General features: G+C 43.1%; 1 protein-coding gene across 1 annotated transcript in view; it reads left to right on the top strand.

Moving 5' to 3' along the window:
• The window catches only part of WLS (Wnt ligand secretion mediator), a 68,772-nt gene that overhangs the window by 32,058 nt on the left and 18,648 nt on the right, over positions 1-18,066 (top strand). Inside the window, exons 2-3 of the mRNA XM_005300117.5 lie at positions 7,973-8,245; positions 15,993-16,117. Of these exons, the coding sequence (XP_005300174.1) occupies positions 7,973-8,245; positions 15,993-16,117 (398 nt within the window). The remainder of the gene's footprint in view (positions 1-7,972; positions 8,246-15,992; positions 16,118-18,066) is intronic.

The raw sequence follows: 18,066 nt of genomic DNA, 5'->3' as shown, positions 1-18,066 counted from the left end.
CAGATGGATAGTTTCCCTGACATGTTTGCTGCTTTGTATGTAGAGAATGTTTGTTTGGTGCTTCTAAAGACAATCTGGAAGTGATTGCATGCTTCATGAAATGCCCAAATGCTGTGAAAAGCATACAACTTTTTTCCTGATTGGTTTTTCTTCTGCCACTTCCCACTCTGGAAAATAATTCCTACTGTGTATTACACAAGACTGGAGGAATATGAACACCCAGCTAGGAATGGGAGAACTTTGTCATATTTAGAACCCTCTCAAAATCATGATTGCTAGGTTTAGAATCCGAATGATACCAGTTCCACTTAGCTCCAGGGTTTGAGAGTTCTCTGATGCTTATGTGTAGCTTTAAAATATTTATTTCCCAGGTGACACTACAAACATGACAGAACTACTTTGACACAAGAATTATCGTTGTTTGTTTGCATTGCAGTGATGTTAGAAATACAGGATTTGCTTTGAGAAGGGGGGGGGGACTTTTAAAAACCCCAAACACATCACATCCTTTGATTCCTACATCCAATACTGAAGGACTTGCTTGGGGTTTCATCTGTTTTATTTATCTTTTAAGACAAAGGGGGTTACTCTTCTCCCCCCCCCCCCCCCCCACATTGGTGTAAATCGGGAATAACTCTATTAAAGACAAAAACAACGAGGAGTACTTGTGGCACCTTAGACTAACAAATTTATTTGGGCATAAGCTTTCGTGGGCTAAAACCCACTTCATCAGATGCATGGCGTGGAAAATACAGTAGACATGCATATAGACACTGTACATGAAGATGGGAGTTGTCTTCCGTGTGTGTGTGGGGGGGGGTGAAATCAGTGCTAATGAGAATTCAATTAAAGTGGAAGTGGGCTATTCTCAACAGGAGGAAAAAATTATTGGTAGTAGTAATGATGCCAATGTAATCAAGGTGGCCCATTTCAAACAGTTGACATGAAGGTGTGAGTAACAGTAGCGAGAAGTTAGTATGGGGAAACTTCACTACAGAAACGAATTTCCCCCTACTGTTTATGGGAAAACAGTGTAATGTACACAAGGCCATTGGGTATAAATACAATGCAATCCAACATAATTGGGTTTCTGTATTCTGTCTACACTACAGCCCTCCCTGCATAATAAGGTTAGGTCCCATCTACACTTGAGCTCTTTATCCAAGTTATAATTGTGTGTCCTCTGAACTGGTTACAGCTGTGTAGTGTAATGGGTCTGTGATTAACTCACTGACACATAGGGAAATCAGATCAGTTCTGGGGGTTAGGGGAGGGGGGATGCAGCAGCACTGAATTTCAGTGCTAGAAACTATTAAATTCATGGCTGTTTTCCAGATGGTACAGTAGCTTCAGACACTCATTGTACTGTCCAACTTGCTGCTTTTTATTATTTTTAAGTCGTGATCCAGCAGCAAGAGAAATACAATTTTACCCTAGCAACATGCTTGAATTCAATTAATCAGAGCAGGTCATTATCTCATCTGCATAATGAGGTTCATGACCATCTTATTTATCAGTTACTGATATGAGTATGTGCTTTACACAGGGACTTGCTCACTGGGACACATTGAAAGGGAATGTGGGCAAAGTAAATTGCCAGGACCAATAATATTCAGTTCATCTCTGTTATTGCTGAATCCATTTATTCCCTTTCCACCAGCTAATCTTATTTTGATCCCACTGTGCAGTCACACTCCTATGTCTGTCTGCTTACCTAATAAATTGAACACTACTTTTTTTTTTTTTTTTAACTTTGCTGCAAGATTAAGCAGAAACTGGGCCATGAAGGATAAATATTTATTGGAATATAAGCCTCTTGGGTAACTTATTAATATGGTAACTGAACATGGGGACTGTAAATTTTGAGAAACTTCTCCTAATAGTCTTTAAAGAAACAGTATTTTTATTGGCTGATCTTCATTTGATAGGGCTCTGTCTCTCATGCCAACTGAACTCGAAGAGGCAATTTCTATGCGTTCTTTTCTCCATTCAACTAATCTGCTGCCACACCTCTTCACAAAGGTGAGAGAGAGGCTATATTCTTCTGACCCCTACGTTCTTGGGCATAAACAAACTAGGGGAAATGCAACCTATATAGAGCTGTTATAAGGTGGGTGAGTTACTGGTTGGGAAATCATTCCCAGAGAGTGGTTATCAGTGGCTCACAGTCAAGCTGAAGAGGCATATAGGAGGGTCCCACAGGGATCCGTTCTGGATCCAGTTCTGTTCAATATCTTCATCAATGATTTAGAAATGGTATAGAGTACATTTATAATGATTGCGAATGATACAATGCTGGGAGGAGTTGCAAGTGCTTTGGAAGATGGAATTAAAATTCAAAATGATTTGACAAACTGGAGAAATGATCTGAGGTGTAAATAGAATAAAATTCATTAAGGACAAATGCAAAGTACTCCACTTAGGAAAGAACAATCAGTTGTACACCTACAAAATGGGGAAATGACTGCCTCAGAAGGAGTACTGCAGAAAGTGAACTGGGGGTCATAGTGGATCACAAACTAAAGATGAGTCAACGGTATAAAACTATTGTGCGCCAAAAAAAAAGGGGGGGGGGAAGCAAACATTATTCTGGGATGTATTCGCAGGAGTGTTGTAAGCTAAGACATGAGAAGTAATTCTTCTGCTCTAATCCATGCTGAGTAGGCCTCAGCTGGAGTGTGGTGCCCAGAAATGGACACCATACATGTCAGGAAAGATGTGGACAAATTGGAGAAAGTCCAGAGAAAAGCAACAAAAATGATTAAGGGTCTAGACAACCTCTTAAGCACTGGAATAAATTGCCTAGGGAGGTTATAGAACTTCCATGATGGAGGTTTTTAAGAGCAGGTTAGACAAACATCTGTCAGAGGTGGTCTAGATCAGAGGTGGTCAAACTACAGCCCGTAGGCCACATCCAGCCCACGGGACTGTCCTGCCTGGCCCTTTTGCTCCCGTCCAGGGAGGCTAGCCCCCAACCCCTCCCCTGCTGTCCCCCCTCCTCTGCAGTCTCCGCTTGCGGTGCCGGCAGTGCTCTGGGCGGCGTGGCGGTGAGAGCTGCCGGCCTACCCCAGTGCTCTAGAATGTGCAGCAGCGCGGCTGGCTCTGGCCAGGCAACACGGCTGCCAGTCCTGGCACTCTGAGCAGCATGTTTGGGGACGGGCAGGGAGTTTCAGGGGACAGGGAGCTGGGGGCAGTTGGATAGGTGTGGGAGTTCCAGGGGGCCTGTCAGGGGTGGGGATGTGGATAGGGGTTGGGGCAGTCGGGGAACAGGGAGGGTTGGATAGGGGGTGGGGTCTGAGGGGGGGCAGTTAGGGGCAGGGGGGTCCCAGGAGGGGGTGTTCTGAGGGGGGGCAGTCGGGGTGGGAAGGAGGTATAGCCTTCCCTACCAAGCCATCCATACAGTTTCAGAACCCCAATGTGGCCCTCAGGCCAAAAAGTTTGCCCACCTCTTGTCTAGATAATGCTGGGTCCTGCCTTGAGTGCAGGGGACTGGCCTAGATGACCTCTCGAGGTTCCTTCCAGTGCTGTGATTCGATGCAAGATCTTGAATGCTGCAGACCCAATGCGGTGTTGCTGCCTTGGGTTGGGTAGGGAGTTTCTCCATGCTGTAGGAACATATCTGGATATCTAATTTTGAAGACTTGTAGATCTCTTCCCACTCCTGCAGCATATAGGCGACTATCCAGCAGACAAACATTGATGGGTGGCTACTACAGTCTGAAGATTGCATAAGGGTATAGTGTAGCTCTGGAGACTGAGAGCATTCAACTGCAGACAATCCTTTCACGCCTTTTTTCCTGGGTTACCCGTGCAGACGCCATAGCATGGCAAGCATGGAGCCCACTCAGCTCACCACTGCTGTTGCGAGCATTGTAAACACCTCATGCATTATACTGCAGTATGTGCAGAACCTGGCTAAGAGACGGCAGCATGAGGATGATTGTGAGGAGGACATGGACACAGACACTCCTGAAAGCACGTGCTGTGGCACTTGCTCAGCCTATAGCTGAACTGCTCCTTACCAGTGTCCAGGCTGCCTGCCAATTTTGAACAGCCAGACACAAGGGCGATTAGAAGAGCACAGGTAGGCGTGCTGTGCATTGGCTTTGAAAACCAGTTTCATGACTGGCCAGGCTACAATGTGACAGTTGTATGTGTTTCTCCTTGATGCAAACCCGCCCCCTTTGTTGACTTTTTTAAATTCCCTGTAAGCCAACCACCCTCCCCCCTTCGATCACAGCTGGCAAAGGAAATAAAGTCACTATTGTTTTGATACCGTGCATTCTTTCTTTAAAAAAAAAAGGGGGGGGGGGAAGGGGGAGATAACTGACAAGGTAACCCGGGTTGGATAGGGTGGGGTGGGGGAGCAGGGAAGGACAAGGCCACATTTTTTATTTGTAGTGTGGCTACAATAAGCACTGTTTGAATGACAGCCTTCTGTTGCTTGGGCCATCCTCTGGAGTGGCTGGGTGCCTGGAGCCTCCCCCCCACGTTCTTGGGCATCTGGGTGAGGAGGATATGGAACTTGGGGAGGAGGGCAGGTGGTTGTACAGTGGATGCAGCAGCAGTCTGTGCTCTTGTTGGATTTCCTGCAGCTCCACCAGACGCCTGAGCACGTCTGTTTGCTCCCCCATTAGCCTCAGCATTGCATCCTGCCTCTTCTCATCGTGCTCACTTAATGCTTTCCTGGACTCTGCCACTGAATGCCTCCATGCATTCAGCTGTGCCCTATCAGTGCGGGAGGACTGCATTCGCTCAGAAAACATGTCATTGTGAGTGCATTGGTTTTTTTGTTTTGTTTTTTCCCCGCCTTCTAATCTGCGATAACCTCAGGGACAGAGTTGATAGGGGGAGCATAGAAACATTTGCACCTGCGAAGGGATAAAAAGGGAGAGTAAAATTTAAGATGATACATTTCTGAGAATAAAAGGGAGACTCTTTCACAGTGAATCAAGCAATTCCCAGCAGACTGCACATGTGCTTTAGGTACAAGGTCCCATTTTGCCTTTTTATATTGAGTGCCTGCCAGTATGGTGACACATCACACACAGCTGAGCAACAGAATTCTGTTTCCAGGCAGCCATGGTAAGCCAAAGGGTACGCGGGTTTGGCTTCTAACGCCTTCATAACGTGGGAATGTTTTTTCAAACTGCAGCACCCTCCTTTCCCAAAGCAAGCAATGCTGGTTGGGTTTGCCATTTTAAAAAGAGGGGCTGCAGTTTTCTGGTGGATGTGCAGCACATACCTTCTTCCCCCCCCCCCCCCCCAACCCATGCCACGTGGCTATTTGGGATGATCCCTTCACCCCTGCCACGTGGCTATTCTCAGGGATGATCCCTTTTAGGCAAGCACAAACAGCCCAGCATGAACGGGGTCCTTCTACTGTTCCCTTACAAAAATTCCCCTATGTCAACCAGATGACAATGAATGATATCACTCTGCTGAGGCTAACACAGAAAGATGTAGACTGAATGTTGCTTGAATGGGACCAAAACCCAGGACCATTCATTGCCATGCTTCGTGCTGCAATGAATCCAGACTACTTGCTGCTGGCTTGGCATGGTAAAGTGTCCTACTGTGGAGATTGAAATAAGGCAGCCCTTCCCAGAAACCTTCTGAGAAGGTTTTCAGAGTACTTCATGGAGATGTCCCTGGAGGATTCCCACTCCATCCCCAGACACGTTAACAGACAGTTTCCAGTAGCTGTACTGGCCATGAATGCATCCGAAGTCTTTAATGTTTGATTTGCCTTGAAGACTATTGCTTTTAAACCTTGTACTGTAGTTACAAATGTGCACTCACCAGAGGTGACTTCTCTGCCTTCAGGGTCAGGGATCCTGCCTTGGGAGGGTATTGGCTCCAGGGTGATGAAAAGATCCTGGCTGCCGGGGAGAACAGATTCACCGCTTGCCAACTGCGCGTTCTCCTGCTCCTCTTCCTCATCCACAAAATCCTCCTCCGTTTTGCACGAGACTTCCCCCGCCCTTGCAGGTGTCCACGGACAGTGTTGGGGTAGTGGTAGGGTCCTCCTCACCCCCGAATGCCATGCAACTGATCATAGAGGTGGCATGTATGGGGCTTTGACCCAGAGTGATCGTTTGCTTCCTTTATCTTTTGGTAGGCTTGCCTGAGCTCCTTGACTTTCATGCGGCACTGCTGTGTGTCCCTGTTGTAGCCTCTGTCCATCATGCCCTGTTTGATTTTTGGCATATATATTAGCATTTCTTCTTTTTGATTGGAGTTCTGCCTGCATGGATTTTTCTCCCCATACAGCAAACGAGCTCCAGCATGGAGCGATTCTGGGGGGACTGCATGGTCACCTGTGCTGCTGAGCGCGCCGCGCTGACCAAACGGGAAATTAAATTCAAATGTTCCTGGGGATTTTCCTGTGTACCTGGCTAGTGCATCAGAGTTGAAAGCGCTGTCCAGAGTGGTCACACTGGAGCACTCTGGGTTAGCTCCCAGAGGCCAATAACATCAATTTGCAACCGCAATACCCCAAATTCAACCCTGCAAGGTCAATTTTAGCGCTACTCCCTTCGCCAGGGAGGAGTACAGAAGTCTATTTTAAGAGCTCTTTAGGTCGACGGAACGGGGTTGCTTGTGTAGTCGCATCCATTATAAAATCAACCTAACGCGGCTAAACTTGACCTAACTCTATAGTGTAGACCAGGGCCGAGTTGCTAACTCTTGTGAAAAGACATTGTGAAATCTTGTTGAAGGGCCATAGTGAGATCTCTGGCCCCAGCTGCACAGGAAGCAAGTATGGCACAACTGTAGAAACTTGAATTAGTGACTGCAAAGACTGGGAGCCTCACAGACCAAAGATTTTTAAGGTGGCATTTCTAGCAGGCTACAAAAAGCACAATAAACCCTCTTGCTCTTGGTTTGTAAAAACCCATCTATCAAAATTTCCTGTGAGTGGTGTCTATTGGAGACCTGCTGCCATGAATGGAAGTCACTAGTTAATCCAGAAGTAGTAATGTTATCATAAGTGCTGTTCTGAAAACTAATTCAGATTAAAATGTGTTAACATGGCTTAACCAACTGGGGTGGATGGAGCCAAATGGTGTCTAGTCTCAAGCTCCCTCCATTCAGCTGGCTAAATCATGCTGATGCAATTTTAAAAACCACTTGCATTCAAATTTCTCTCTGCAGAAATAAGGCTAAAGGCAAGGAAAGGGTTAGCATGTAAGAGCTAGGAGCGATATGTATTCTAGCTAGATAAAGTAAGCTGGGATGTGTGTGGCTTTTTGTTTTTGTTTTTTATGATGCCTCATCCTGACCTCCCTTATGTTAGAAATCTCCTTGGACAAGTACCTAGATGTACAAGATATTAGACAACAATATGTCTAATATGAGCCTCCAGCTAGTTCTTTGTCTCAAATAATTACAAGCACAAGAAAAGAGGCTAGGTTTTGAAAATCTGTAATTGCCTCTTTCTGCTAAAGAAGCCGGAAATGCATAGGTGGCACATTCACATCTGTAAGTTCTTCCACTATGCCATGTACCAACTGATACAGTAAAATCACAGCACACAGCTTATAGAATGCCTTTTCAGTCCACATTTTCTTTAGTCACTCTGAAGGGCCATAAGTTGGACAACACTGCCTGATCCAGTGGATAGACCTGCTACGTTCTGCACCTCGCTTCCGGTTGGTCTTCATTAAAAGTGGCCCTCATGGTCACAGTGGCTACTCCACCATGTGATGCAAAGTGCCACTGGCATGCCTAGTCAGTAGAACAAGGATAACATTTTCTCACCTAGAAACTTCTTTACTTAACTACTGTGTTGCTTCTTGCATATGTTGAAAGGATTCCTAAAGTATTTTTAAAAGGCTAATGGCAATGACTGCCCTGATGTAACTTGTCTCCTGTACTTTTCTGTGGGGTTGAGGATAATCTGGTTTCATAAGCAGTTAGTCATGTAACATGTTAAAGATTCTAAAAATATGGCTTGTTTCAATTTCAGCTCCAAGTCCCACTACGGCTATGCACTACATGTCAATAAAATGTGTAGATGTACGGAAAAACCACCACAAAACTAAGTGGCTAATGCCTTGGGGACCCAACCAGTGTGAGAGGATCCGAGATCTTGACGAGGCAATGAGCAGACAAATAGAAGCCAATGACATTGTGTTTGCTGTTCACATCCCCCTCCCCGCCAAGGAGATGAGTCCCTGGTTCCAGTTCATACTCGTTATCCTGCAGCTGGACATTGCGTTCAAGAAAAATAATGAGATAAGTATGTCACTTTTATGTATCCCCAAAAATGCTTGATCAGTACAAGAAAACGTTGACCATAGAGTGTGTGCATGCGTGTGTATGGGTGGGGGGTTAAATCTTTGTCTATATAAAATAGTTAAATAAAATGTATTTTAATTGTCTAAGTTGAGCTACCTGGGATACGTACTAACAGTGAGAACGTATAAACACTGTTCCCTTTTGAAACCATCATCTTAAGGAGAATTTTAATGTCCTGAAGGTCTGTCAATTTATGGATTATTTACAGTGTATAAAATGTATTTAATCATGGAAAAATCAAAATATCCCCCAACAATACAAAAGGGAGTAACCCTGGTAAGAGCAATGTCTTCTCCAAATCCCCCTTTGCCAGATCCTACTACATAACCAGCTGTTTGGGCTTTAGTACTGCTCCCACTGAAGTCCACTGGCAACAATCCACTGACTTAGTGGAACTAGGATTTGAACCATAAGACAAAGGTCACTAGTTGAGGTCCACTATCTCCCTCTGCATGGGAGAAAGTTTCTGGAACTTTTTTTTTTTTTTATTAAACTATGCTGGGGTAGTGATGCTAACAAGATGGTGCCATTTTAATCTGACGTGCAGCATTTTACAGGATTAAGCAGCATGCTAGTGCTGGAATGGTCAGTGGAAAGAATAGTCAGTTATTAAAATTGTGTGAGATAGGGAGGCCCCTTCTCCTTGAAAAATAAATCGTGGGGAAGGAACAGCTCTAGCATGTTAAAGGAAGGAAAGCTAGCATAAGGAACTCTCCTCTTCTTCTTCTTCTCCCTCCCAACAAAGAATGCTGAAGCATAATTCTGATCTGCAATCAGAAATGGCCTTTTTCTTTACTACCTCACCCTCCAAACCTCAGTTTTGCGAGCACAAATATGGAGTGGACTCTTTCATATGATTGAACTTCACCTTAAGATCATTTCTGTTTTAATCTTACTCTTGTTGAGTGAACGTGAATCTATCCTCTCCTTTCTATTACTGGATGTAGTAGCCTTACACTTTTGGATGATAACCGGGAATGGCCCCACCTACAAGGGCTCCTTCTTAAAGACTTTGCAATGGTAAAATGCATGGTTGATTTCCATTATGACACCGTTTGGAAGTCACTCCTCTAAGATCCATGTCCCAAATTATTATGTAGTGTTATTACAAATTAATCAGCAGTACTCCTAACCAAGCTAAAATCAACTGTATTAAATCTACACTTCTTTTCTAGTGAGCACATATCCCTTGCATTTATAAATTAGCTTTTCAAGGCTACTGAAATCTGCATAGGCACCATCAGAAAACCAGAGAAAGATAAGGGGGATGTTCATCTGTACTTAACAGTGACCCTGTAACTTTATGATGCTTGCTTAAACTGGTTTTCAATTTTCACTGCAAAAGCCAGGACTTCTTTTCACTAGTGGTCTGCAAGCTGTTTGAGCTGAACAAAAGTCTATTTGCAATAATTCTTTATACTCAAATTTTCTAGCAGAGTTAGATTATTTTGAGGAATCTGATATTAGGGTTCTGGGAGGGGGTATGTATACAATATTTGCCTGGTGGGGGCAGGGCTCCAGTGACAAGGTTGCAGTGACTCGTGTTGTTTTTGATGTAGGCTTTTCCTCTGACCAGCTCAAGTTCTAAATTTTGCCACTTGAGCCACAGGGCAAGGATAATGGGAGACTGTCATAGTTCTATCACGGTTTAATTAGTATTACTCTGCTTGCTCACTAGGCATTACTGACTAGAATACCACGAGTCAGGCATGTATGTCAGTCAAACAACTTCAGAACTTGGTCATTGACTAAACAGGGGCTTTCCTGTGGTAGAATGAAATCCTAGTCATGATACTGTGGGCCCCAAGTGGACTCTGTAAGATGGTTTATTTTTCTCAAAGCAACACAAACTGGGTAGCCCTAAAATATGCCTTCAGGAATGCTGGCATTACGCCCTTCGGAAGGCAGGAAGGCCTTATTCATGCACATCTTTAGAAATATGTTTTAGGTCTTTGATAAGGATCCAGATACTTAGAAAAAGCAGTTTGCTCTTATGTCTGTCAACTCGCATGGAAAGCTGCCTGAGCTTGGCTTTTCTCTAAAAAAGGCTAATTTCTGGGTCTAAACAGACTATTCCTCTTTAATGCAATGTTTACTCAAATACTGAAAACAACAAATGCTCTTGCTCAGTTTGACTGTTCTGCAAAAGATGGGGCGCATGGAGAAATCTGCCAAAGAAGTCTGAATTGGTTAAAATGGTCTGTATTTGGCTACTGAAATACGCCGTGCATATTTCATTTAATTTGTCAAGCAGGTAACGACTGCAAATAGAATTCCAGTCTTATCTTAGTGCAATAAGTCTCATTCACATAAGCTGTATGAAACAAATGCTCTGTGTGAATAACATTGGCCAGTCTCCATCAATAACACAGCTGTTGAAAGAGCTTAGTTACCAGGACGATGGATGGCACTCTCTGAGGGAATGTTTGTATGCAGTAATCTGACATTTAGCTGGCTGGCAGCAACCTTGAAAGTGAGGTAGAATTAGGGGGGGAGCATTGGTGGTGATCTAGTTTCTGACCACAAGAAATCGCTTGTTTAAGAGTCAGCACAAAACACTTCTTTTGAAACTTGAAGTGTTACTCTATTACTGTGCAATTAGATCTTATTCCTGTCATTGAGTTGGAGAACACTGGAAACTTTTTTTGGAATGGGTAAAATGCCACTCAGCTCATCAGTGCTCATTCCACCATATAACACCTGGTTTCAAACCAACTGTTTCTTGGCTGACCTACAGTACACATGCCTCAACTTAGCCCAGCCATTGCCTGCACTTATGCTCTTCTAAACTTTCATGCATTCTGGCCTTTTGATCCTTCGGCAGTAACTTTGCCATCAGCAGGTAATATTCCAAGTTGGATACACTTCCAACAATGAGTTAAATCCTCTTTTACTTGCTTAATAGGTTTGCATTAGACTCTATCTGTTGTTCTCGTAATTTAAGTCCTTCAACTTAAGTTTCCAATCCTCAGTCCTCTCTAGTCTTAAGTAATAGAAATAACTGCCTGCACATCTTGCCGCCGCCACCACCACCACATTGGTTATAGCTGAATACCCCTCCTTCATGAAGCAATGTGCTGTATCACTGGATACTGTATGTATGTATGTATGTATGTATTTATTTATTTATTTATTTGTCTGCTGTACCTTCTTGGACATAGGACTTTCTTGTTTATCAAGCTTCGCCTCTTGTACATCACCTGGAAGACTGGACCATTGTACACTAGCACTCCTCCTCAGACTGCTTTATATTTAACCTCTTATGCAGAGAACTGATTTACTTCTATTCACACTTAGTGAACTTGGACTTGGCTTTTATTCCCAACTCCTGCTGTAAACTTGGCCGAGTCACTTGACATCTCTGCCTCCATTTCAACGTGTATAAAATGAGGAAAATATTTGAAATCTGTATATGAAATGTGCTTTATAAGCAGGAGGTGGTGGCAGCAGCATTTTATTACACGGAAAATCAATGGCATGACTTTATCTATAACATTCCCTAACTGTCTTGTGAAGGACTTAAACCACTTTCAGCCTAATTTAAAAAAAAAATAATAATAATTGGGGGGAGGATGAGGAGACCCATTTTAAATGAATCTTAAAAATCCTAATAGATGCGAATAACTTAAGTTTCCAGTATTGTCAGCATGGAGGAAAAGATTACCATCACTTTCTTTTTTCTGAAGGGGACACCATAGTCCGTCTAGCCCTGTATGCTCCTACTGAGATTTGTATGAGCTGGCCCTTTTCTCTTCCTAAATTGGCTGGCTTGTACTTCCATCCTTTGTTAGCTTTCTGCTAATGCAAAAACTGACAGTTTTTCCTAGTTGCTAGTGTCTTTCCAGGTTGTTCTATTAGTATGCAGCTGGCACAGACCTGTCAGTCTGTGAAATGACTTCCCTATTTTTAGACTGTTTTTTGTGAGTGAAGATATCTGTACTAATAGTTTAAAGGGAATTGGGTGAAAGCTCCTAGTCGTTGAATTTCTAGCCTCAAAATCCGACATCTTGAGATGTGACATGGGGAATGCAAGGAGAGCTAAATTGTCTTTCTTTAGGGCTCTTGTAGTTGTGACCGGAGTTACCTTATGGATGTCCATGAAACTGTCATGGAGAAGTCTGTGACTGGCTGGAAGCCTTAGGAGAACGTGTGTACCAGGAGACAATCCTCTTTGGCACACTGCCTACTGTATAAACAAGTTTATTTTCTCATTTAGAGTGTTTCAAAATAATCCAGTGGGGCAGGTGAGATTATTATTCACCACCTCTTGGTATTGACAACTGAGGTGCTATATGAGGATGTGAAATCTGAAATCTCCATTATCCATACAGCATCCTGTTACGATGACAATGGAATTGCATAGCCACCTCTTCTGTGCACAAGTGTCCTGTGCATCTGTGGAAGGTTCATCTAGTCTGAGCATGCAGTGGGGGAAGTGGAAGGGAAACCCTCGCAACTACACATGCTTAATCTGAATCTTAACTATATACGGTAGCCTGTTATAGGTGCCTGGCCAGTCTCCTGTTTTGACACTAAAGGAGGTGGCGGATACCATGTTTGTGCGTGACCCCACCCACCTCAGTTTTTTGCGGCCATACATGGTTCTGAAAACTGGAGAGTTCTATGCAACATGGAGAAACTGAATAAATAATTCCCTGAACATTGATATTTTGACAAGCTGAATATATTTATGGGTATTCAGCAGCACCTTGCCTGTCTCTCTTCCTCACCTTCTCTCTCTCCCCCTGAATAAACAATCTCTCCTGGTCTCTCTCTACCTCCAGTATGAAGAAGATACTGCCCCATCTTCCACTCCTCTCTACCTTTCCCTTCCGATACATGACTCTTTTTTTTTTTTTTTTTTTTTTTTTTTATTTAAATTCCCTTTTATAAGAAGGATGTGTGGCTGCCTCTCCAAAGCCTTGAAGGTGTTGCCTATTATCCTGGTTCTGAATATGTTTTGGGGGATGGGCTCCTTATTCTCATCCCCAAAAGTACCTGGCGCGATCTTGAATGGGCTCTGTTCCCATCCTGCAGCTGTCTGAGCCCAAAGAGCACTTCATGTGGATCTGGAGTGGGGGCACCCAAAAGCCAGGAGTAGAGAAGACAAAAGACCACTGGAAGATGAGCCCTTCATGGAATATGAGAGGGCCAATTGAGTGAGACCTTTTGTTTAGAGGTCTTAATATTTCTTGTGACTTCATCTGCAAGGTCCCTATCCTCTATATTTAAATCCCTCCTTGAAGACTCAATTTTTTTGCCATGCTAAATTCCTCATAGGCAACTAACTTATACCAACTAACCAAAGAAACACAATTTTGACTACCTTTGTATGTTGTATCTTTTTCCAGTGCCCCTTTCTCAGTTCACCTCTCTAACTTAAAGTATAAGTTCCTCAGGACAGATATTGTGCCTGCTTTCTGTTTAGAAAGCCCATACTGTGTATTGGGCGCTACAAGAAGTGAGTAATATGTTGATGGGGAGTCTTTGTTCGTTCCTCCAATGATCTGTCTTGTTGACTCTTGAGACGTGTGTCTGACATCCAGTTTTAAAACCACTCCCTTGTCTTGTGGCCAAACATAGCGTGGTGTCTGCGTTTGCTCCAATTTCCACACCATGCTACAGTATGTTAACTATATACATGGTTCCTGGTTTTGTGTGTTGTTTTTTTTATCTGCAAGAACATCAGGAATGTTACCCAGCTGAACAAAAAGTATGAAAGAACAGTTAACTGTCTAAGGGTGTTAGTATAGCCAATACAGGTAGAGTTACAAACCTTTCACGGTTAAAGTATTTAGCAGAAGTTTAATTTTTTTTTCTCCCCCAAAAATAGCTGGTTTCAGTGAAAGGAGTCATTAGTGCACCCAAGTGTGGAATCAGTCTTTTTCTTTATACTGTATTGGTGTGTAAGAACATTTCTGTTCTTGTCAATTTTGAAGGGACGCTTCAGTCAAGTTGCATCTCTGATGGGCGGAGTAATCCCAGACTATTGCTTTATAATTTTCAAGTTTTCAGAGTTTTATTAATATATCCAAATATATTCTGGATTTTACTTCTTTGGCATTTTTCTTGGCTTGGACAAAAATATACTAGTTTTTTTGCTTTCTGGTTTTCATGACCAGTGAAAGTGCAGCAGTGTTTTAGTGTTTAAAAACCACTTCAGTTCCAGTGGGAACAGTTTGCAAAAATGAAGTCCTGAATAGTCCCGTTTTTATAATTTTGTAAAATGGGGTGTGTGGGTGGGCTTTTGGGGCCCAGTTTGACTGGACTATTTAGCCATTATTTGCTGAAACGCTAAAACAGTGGCCCTGAGCTCGTGTATTCATATTTCAAGGAAGCTTAACTAATGCAAAGATGGCTCTGGGGTATCAGAACTCCTGATCAATCTGGAAGACACAGATCACACATGCGACAAAAACAGCTCAGAAAAAACCATGTTGGCGTCCACATTAAAGCTTGAGAGAGCCACCTCCAAACACACTATAAATAGCAAGTCTAAACCACAAACCCATCCACACCCCTTCCCAGCATTCTGTATGAGTGTACCATTACATAATCCCAACAAAAACATAACTCTGAAAAAGATGACAAATGCGTAGGCCAAGCAGAGCTTCAAGAATCTGTTCTTATTCTGTTGTAGATTTGAAATATCATCCTTTGTAAACTGTAAAGGCCAGTTTCTCAAAGGAGCACAGCATCCATGGTTGGGGCCAGAGATTCAAAAGAATATGTTGGGTGCAGAGTTCCTTGTCAATCTGCTCCCATGTGAACTATGTAAGTGAGGTGGGATTTGGTGGATTTTTGTTTTGAGATCCCTTTTGCACAACATCTCTGTTCATGGTTTGTATATAAATGGCCTTTCTAAACCTCTTCAATGGGGTAAACTAGATGGAATGCATATGGCAACTTATCACGTGGTGAGATTTCTGATCTGGTTTGTTGGCAACCATGCCACCTTCCACTTCTAGGGAATTTCAAAGCAGATGCTATTTGTGGTAACCTGTACTTTGAACTACTACTGCTTCAGGTCTGTCCACTTTCTGCATCTGCTTCGAAGTGTGCAGTGAAGAAAGATTATCTTCTGAAAAAGACATTAGAAATGATGAAAATAGACATGAAAAGAATAACAGTGGGAGAAAAGCAGAAGAGAATGTCCATTTAAGGTGGCTTTTTTTTTTTTTTTAACATGTTCTATCTTACAATACTTAATATAAGCTCCTGTACACACAGGAAGTAGGGTAGGGCCAGTTACTGAGTGAGAGTTCTGATTTCATCGATCGCTATGGTACAAATTCAATTGCAGTCATGGTGAAGTGGGTCATGAGGCAGCAGAGCCTTGACATAGGATGCTGGATCGTGTGTGTGTGTGTGTGTGTGTGTGTGTGTGTGTGTGTGTGTGTGTGCCTTAGGACCAGTGTTACCTAAGACTACAAGTTAGCAAGAATAGAAAAGAATACCCAACACTCATGACCAATAAAGATTGGTCACCCTGGACTTCTAGGACTCCTACTGGAGAATCTATAAACCTCCTATAGACGGTAAATATCCATAAGAGTTGGAATGGAGGGATTTCCATCACCATATGTAAATCAGAGTTTATCCTTTATATGTTCTGAAATATTTATTCTTGCACCTTTTTTTGTTGCATACTGTTCCTTTCATAATAAGCTTGGTTGTTACTCTTGCAGAAGACAATGCAGAAGTTACGCTTGATGTGTCCTTGGCCTATCGTGATGACATGTTCAGTGAATGGAAAGAAATGGCACATGCGATAGAGACCCGAAAGCTAAAATGTTCTTTTGCCTCTCCAAAAGTAGGTATTGCTGGTTTCTAGGAGTTCTTTGCAACTGGACACAATTCTAACCGCTTTCAGCATTACTAGGTTTCTGTTGGGTGTACAGTAAGTGGATGGGAGTTGCAGAGGGGGAATGGTGCCAATAAAATTGGATTTCAAAGACTCCAAGGCAAGAGTGACTGTGTGTTTTCTCTAAGGAATGAAATTGGGATCCCAAGTAGTCATTAATCCTGGGGTCTACATTGATTTGTAATGCTTTTTTAAAAAAAAAAAAGCTATTTTAAGAAATAATGGTGGTTATTTGTTTTGTTTAAATCACTATGTTCTGGAAGGAAAAAGTGTCATGAACAAAATTTTGTTGCGGGGGGGAGAATTCCTACTACAATAAGGAGTTGTGGACATGACTAACAATTGTGACTTGGTGGGTTGCGTGTGTGGGTACCTGAGGTTGAGTAATAGTAGGGGAGGTGGGAAGGAGAAGGAAAGGTAACTTTCCATTTTGTAATTCTAGTATTTGGGGGAAGATAACTGTGACTCCAGCTCTTTGTGCTCCTGGTGAGGAGTCCGAAATGGCATTTCCTGCAGCAAATCACATCCATGGTGGTGGCTGAATTCATGTACGAGAGTCCTGTTAGGGACCAGGGCCCCACTGCTGGGTGCTGTACAAACACAAAACAAAAAGATAATCCCTGCCTTAGTTCACAGCCCTGTAAGACCAGAAATAATTGGTAGATGTAACAGACGGATGGGGGAGCACCAGGAAATAATGAGATAGTATTAGCATGATCGTCAGTGGTGTTGTACCAGCTGACTGTCCATTGTCAAGTTGGGTGGTGGTTTTGGAGGTTGTGGATATGAGTAGGCTTAATGGCAAAGGAGAGCTTTAACTAAGAATTTGAAAGAGATCAATGAGGTAGCTTTGCAGGTGTTTATAGGGAACTATTTCCGGGAGTAAGAAACAGTGTTGGGAGAAAGCATGAAGGTATTTGTTCAAAAACTGAACACGTGGGCATCAAAAGCTGGCAATTGGCAGAATTGACTAGGGAAGTGAAAACAAGTACTCTTGCGTTTGATGCATGGAAAAGGAGGAGCCAGCGAGGGATGCAAATACTGGATGATTTGGACAAAATGTCAGGAAAATGACCTTTTGCAGCAGTGTTTTTTGAATGGATATAAGTGGGGCAAGATTGGCCTTGACAAATGCAGTGGAGAGGGTGTTTGAAGATCTGGACAAGAATCTTAGATGTGCGGATGGAGAGGCTGTATCTTCAAGATATTACACAGGAAGAACGGACAAAACTTAGCCTGGATGTGAGGATGTGTGTTTATCTAGAGTGCTTACCTCTGTGTTGGTCATGTTGAGCTTAAGCTGACAGCTGGAAGTCAATGAGGAAATGTCTGAAAGATAGGCTAAGATTTTACTCTCTAAAATAGAGAGAGCAGCAGCAAAGAAATTATGGTGGAACTTGCATTTGTGAATGAGGTGAGCTTGCCAAGAGGCAGTATATAGAGGGAGAAGACCTGGGCAAAGCCCCGTGGGACCTGCCTTCCCTCCTCCTGAAGTTGGAAAAGGATCTTTCAAATGACATGCGGAAGGCTGATTGGAGAGAGGGAGAACCTGGAAAGGACAGAGTCACAAGACCGGACAAGAACTTCAGCATAGCCAACCATGCTGCTCCTCTTGAAAGTGGCCAATGGGTCAAGGAGACTGAGAATGGAGAATCTGTTTTAATTCGGGTAGGAAGAGGTCATTAGAGGACTGAGAGCTGTTTCAGTGAAGTGCAAGTGGTGGAAGCGTTCTTGGAGAAGGTCTAGAATGGAATTGGAAGAGACACTCCCTGCAGGGCTTGTAGACAGCACATCTGATTGATGAGCTTGGGGATGAAGGGGGTGGATGAAGTAGTAGCTGGAGAGGCAAGTGGGGTCAAGGATATCTTTGAAGATGGGAGAGACTAAAGTATGCTTGT

Source organism: Chrysemys picta, chromosome 8 (assembly GCF_011386835.1).
Source record: "Chrysemys picta bellii isolate R12L10 chromosome 8, ASM1138683v2, whole genome shotgun sequence".
Taxonomy (NCBI): Eukaryota; Metazoa; Chordata; order Testudines; family Emydidae; genus Chrysemys; species Chrysemys picta.
The sequence above is the reverse complement of the archived record's forward strand: the minus strand, read 5'-3'. Positions and strand labels throughout refer to the sequence as shown.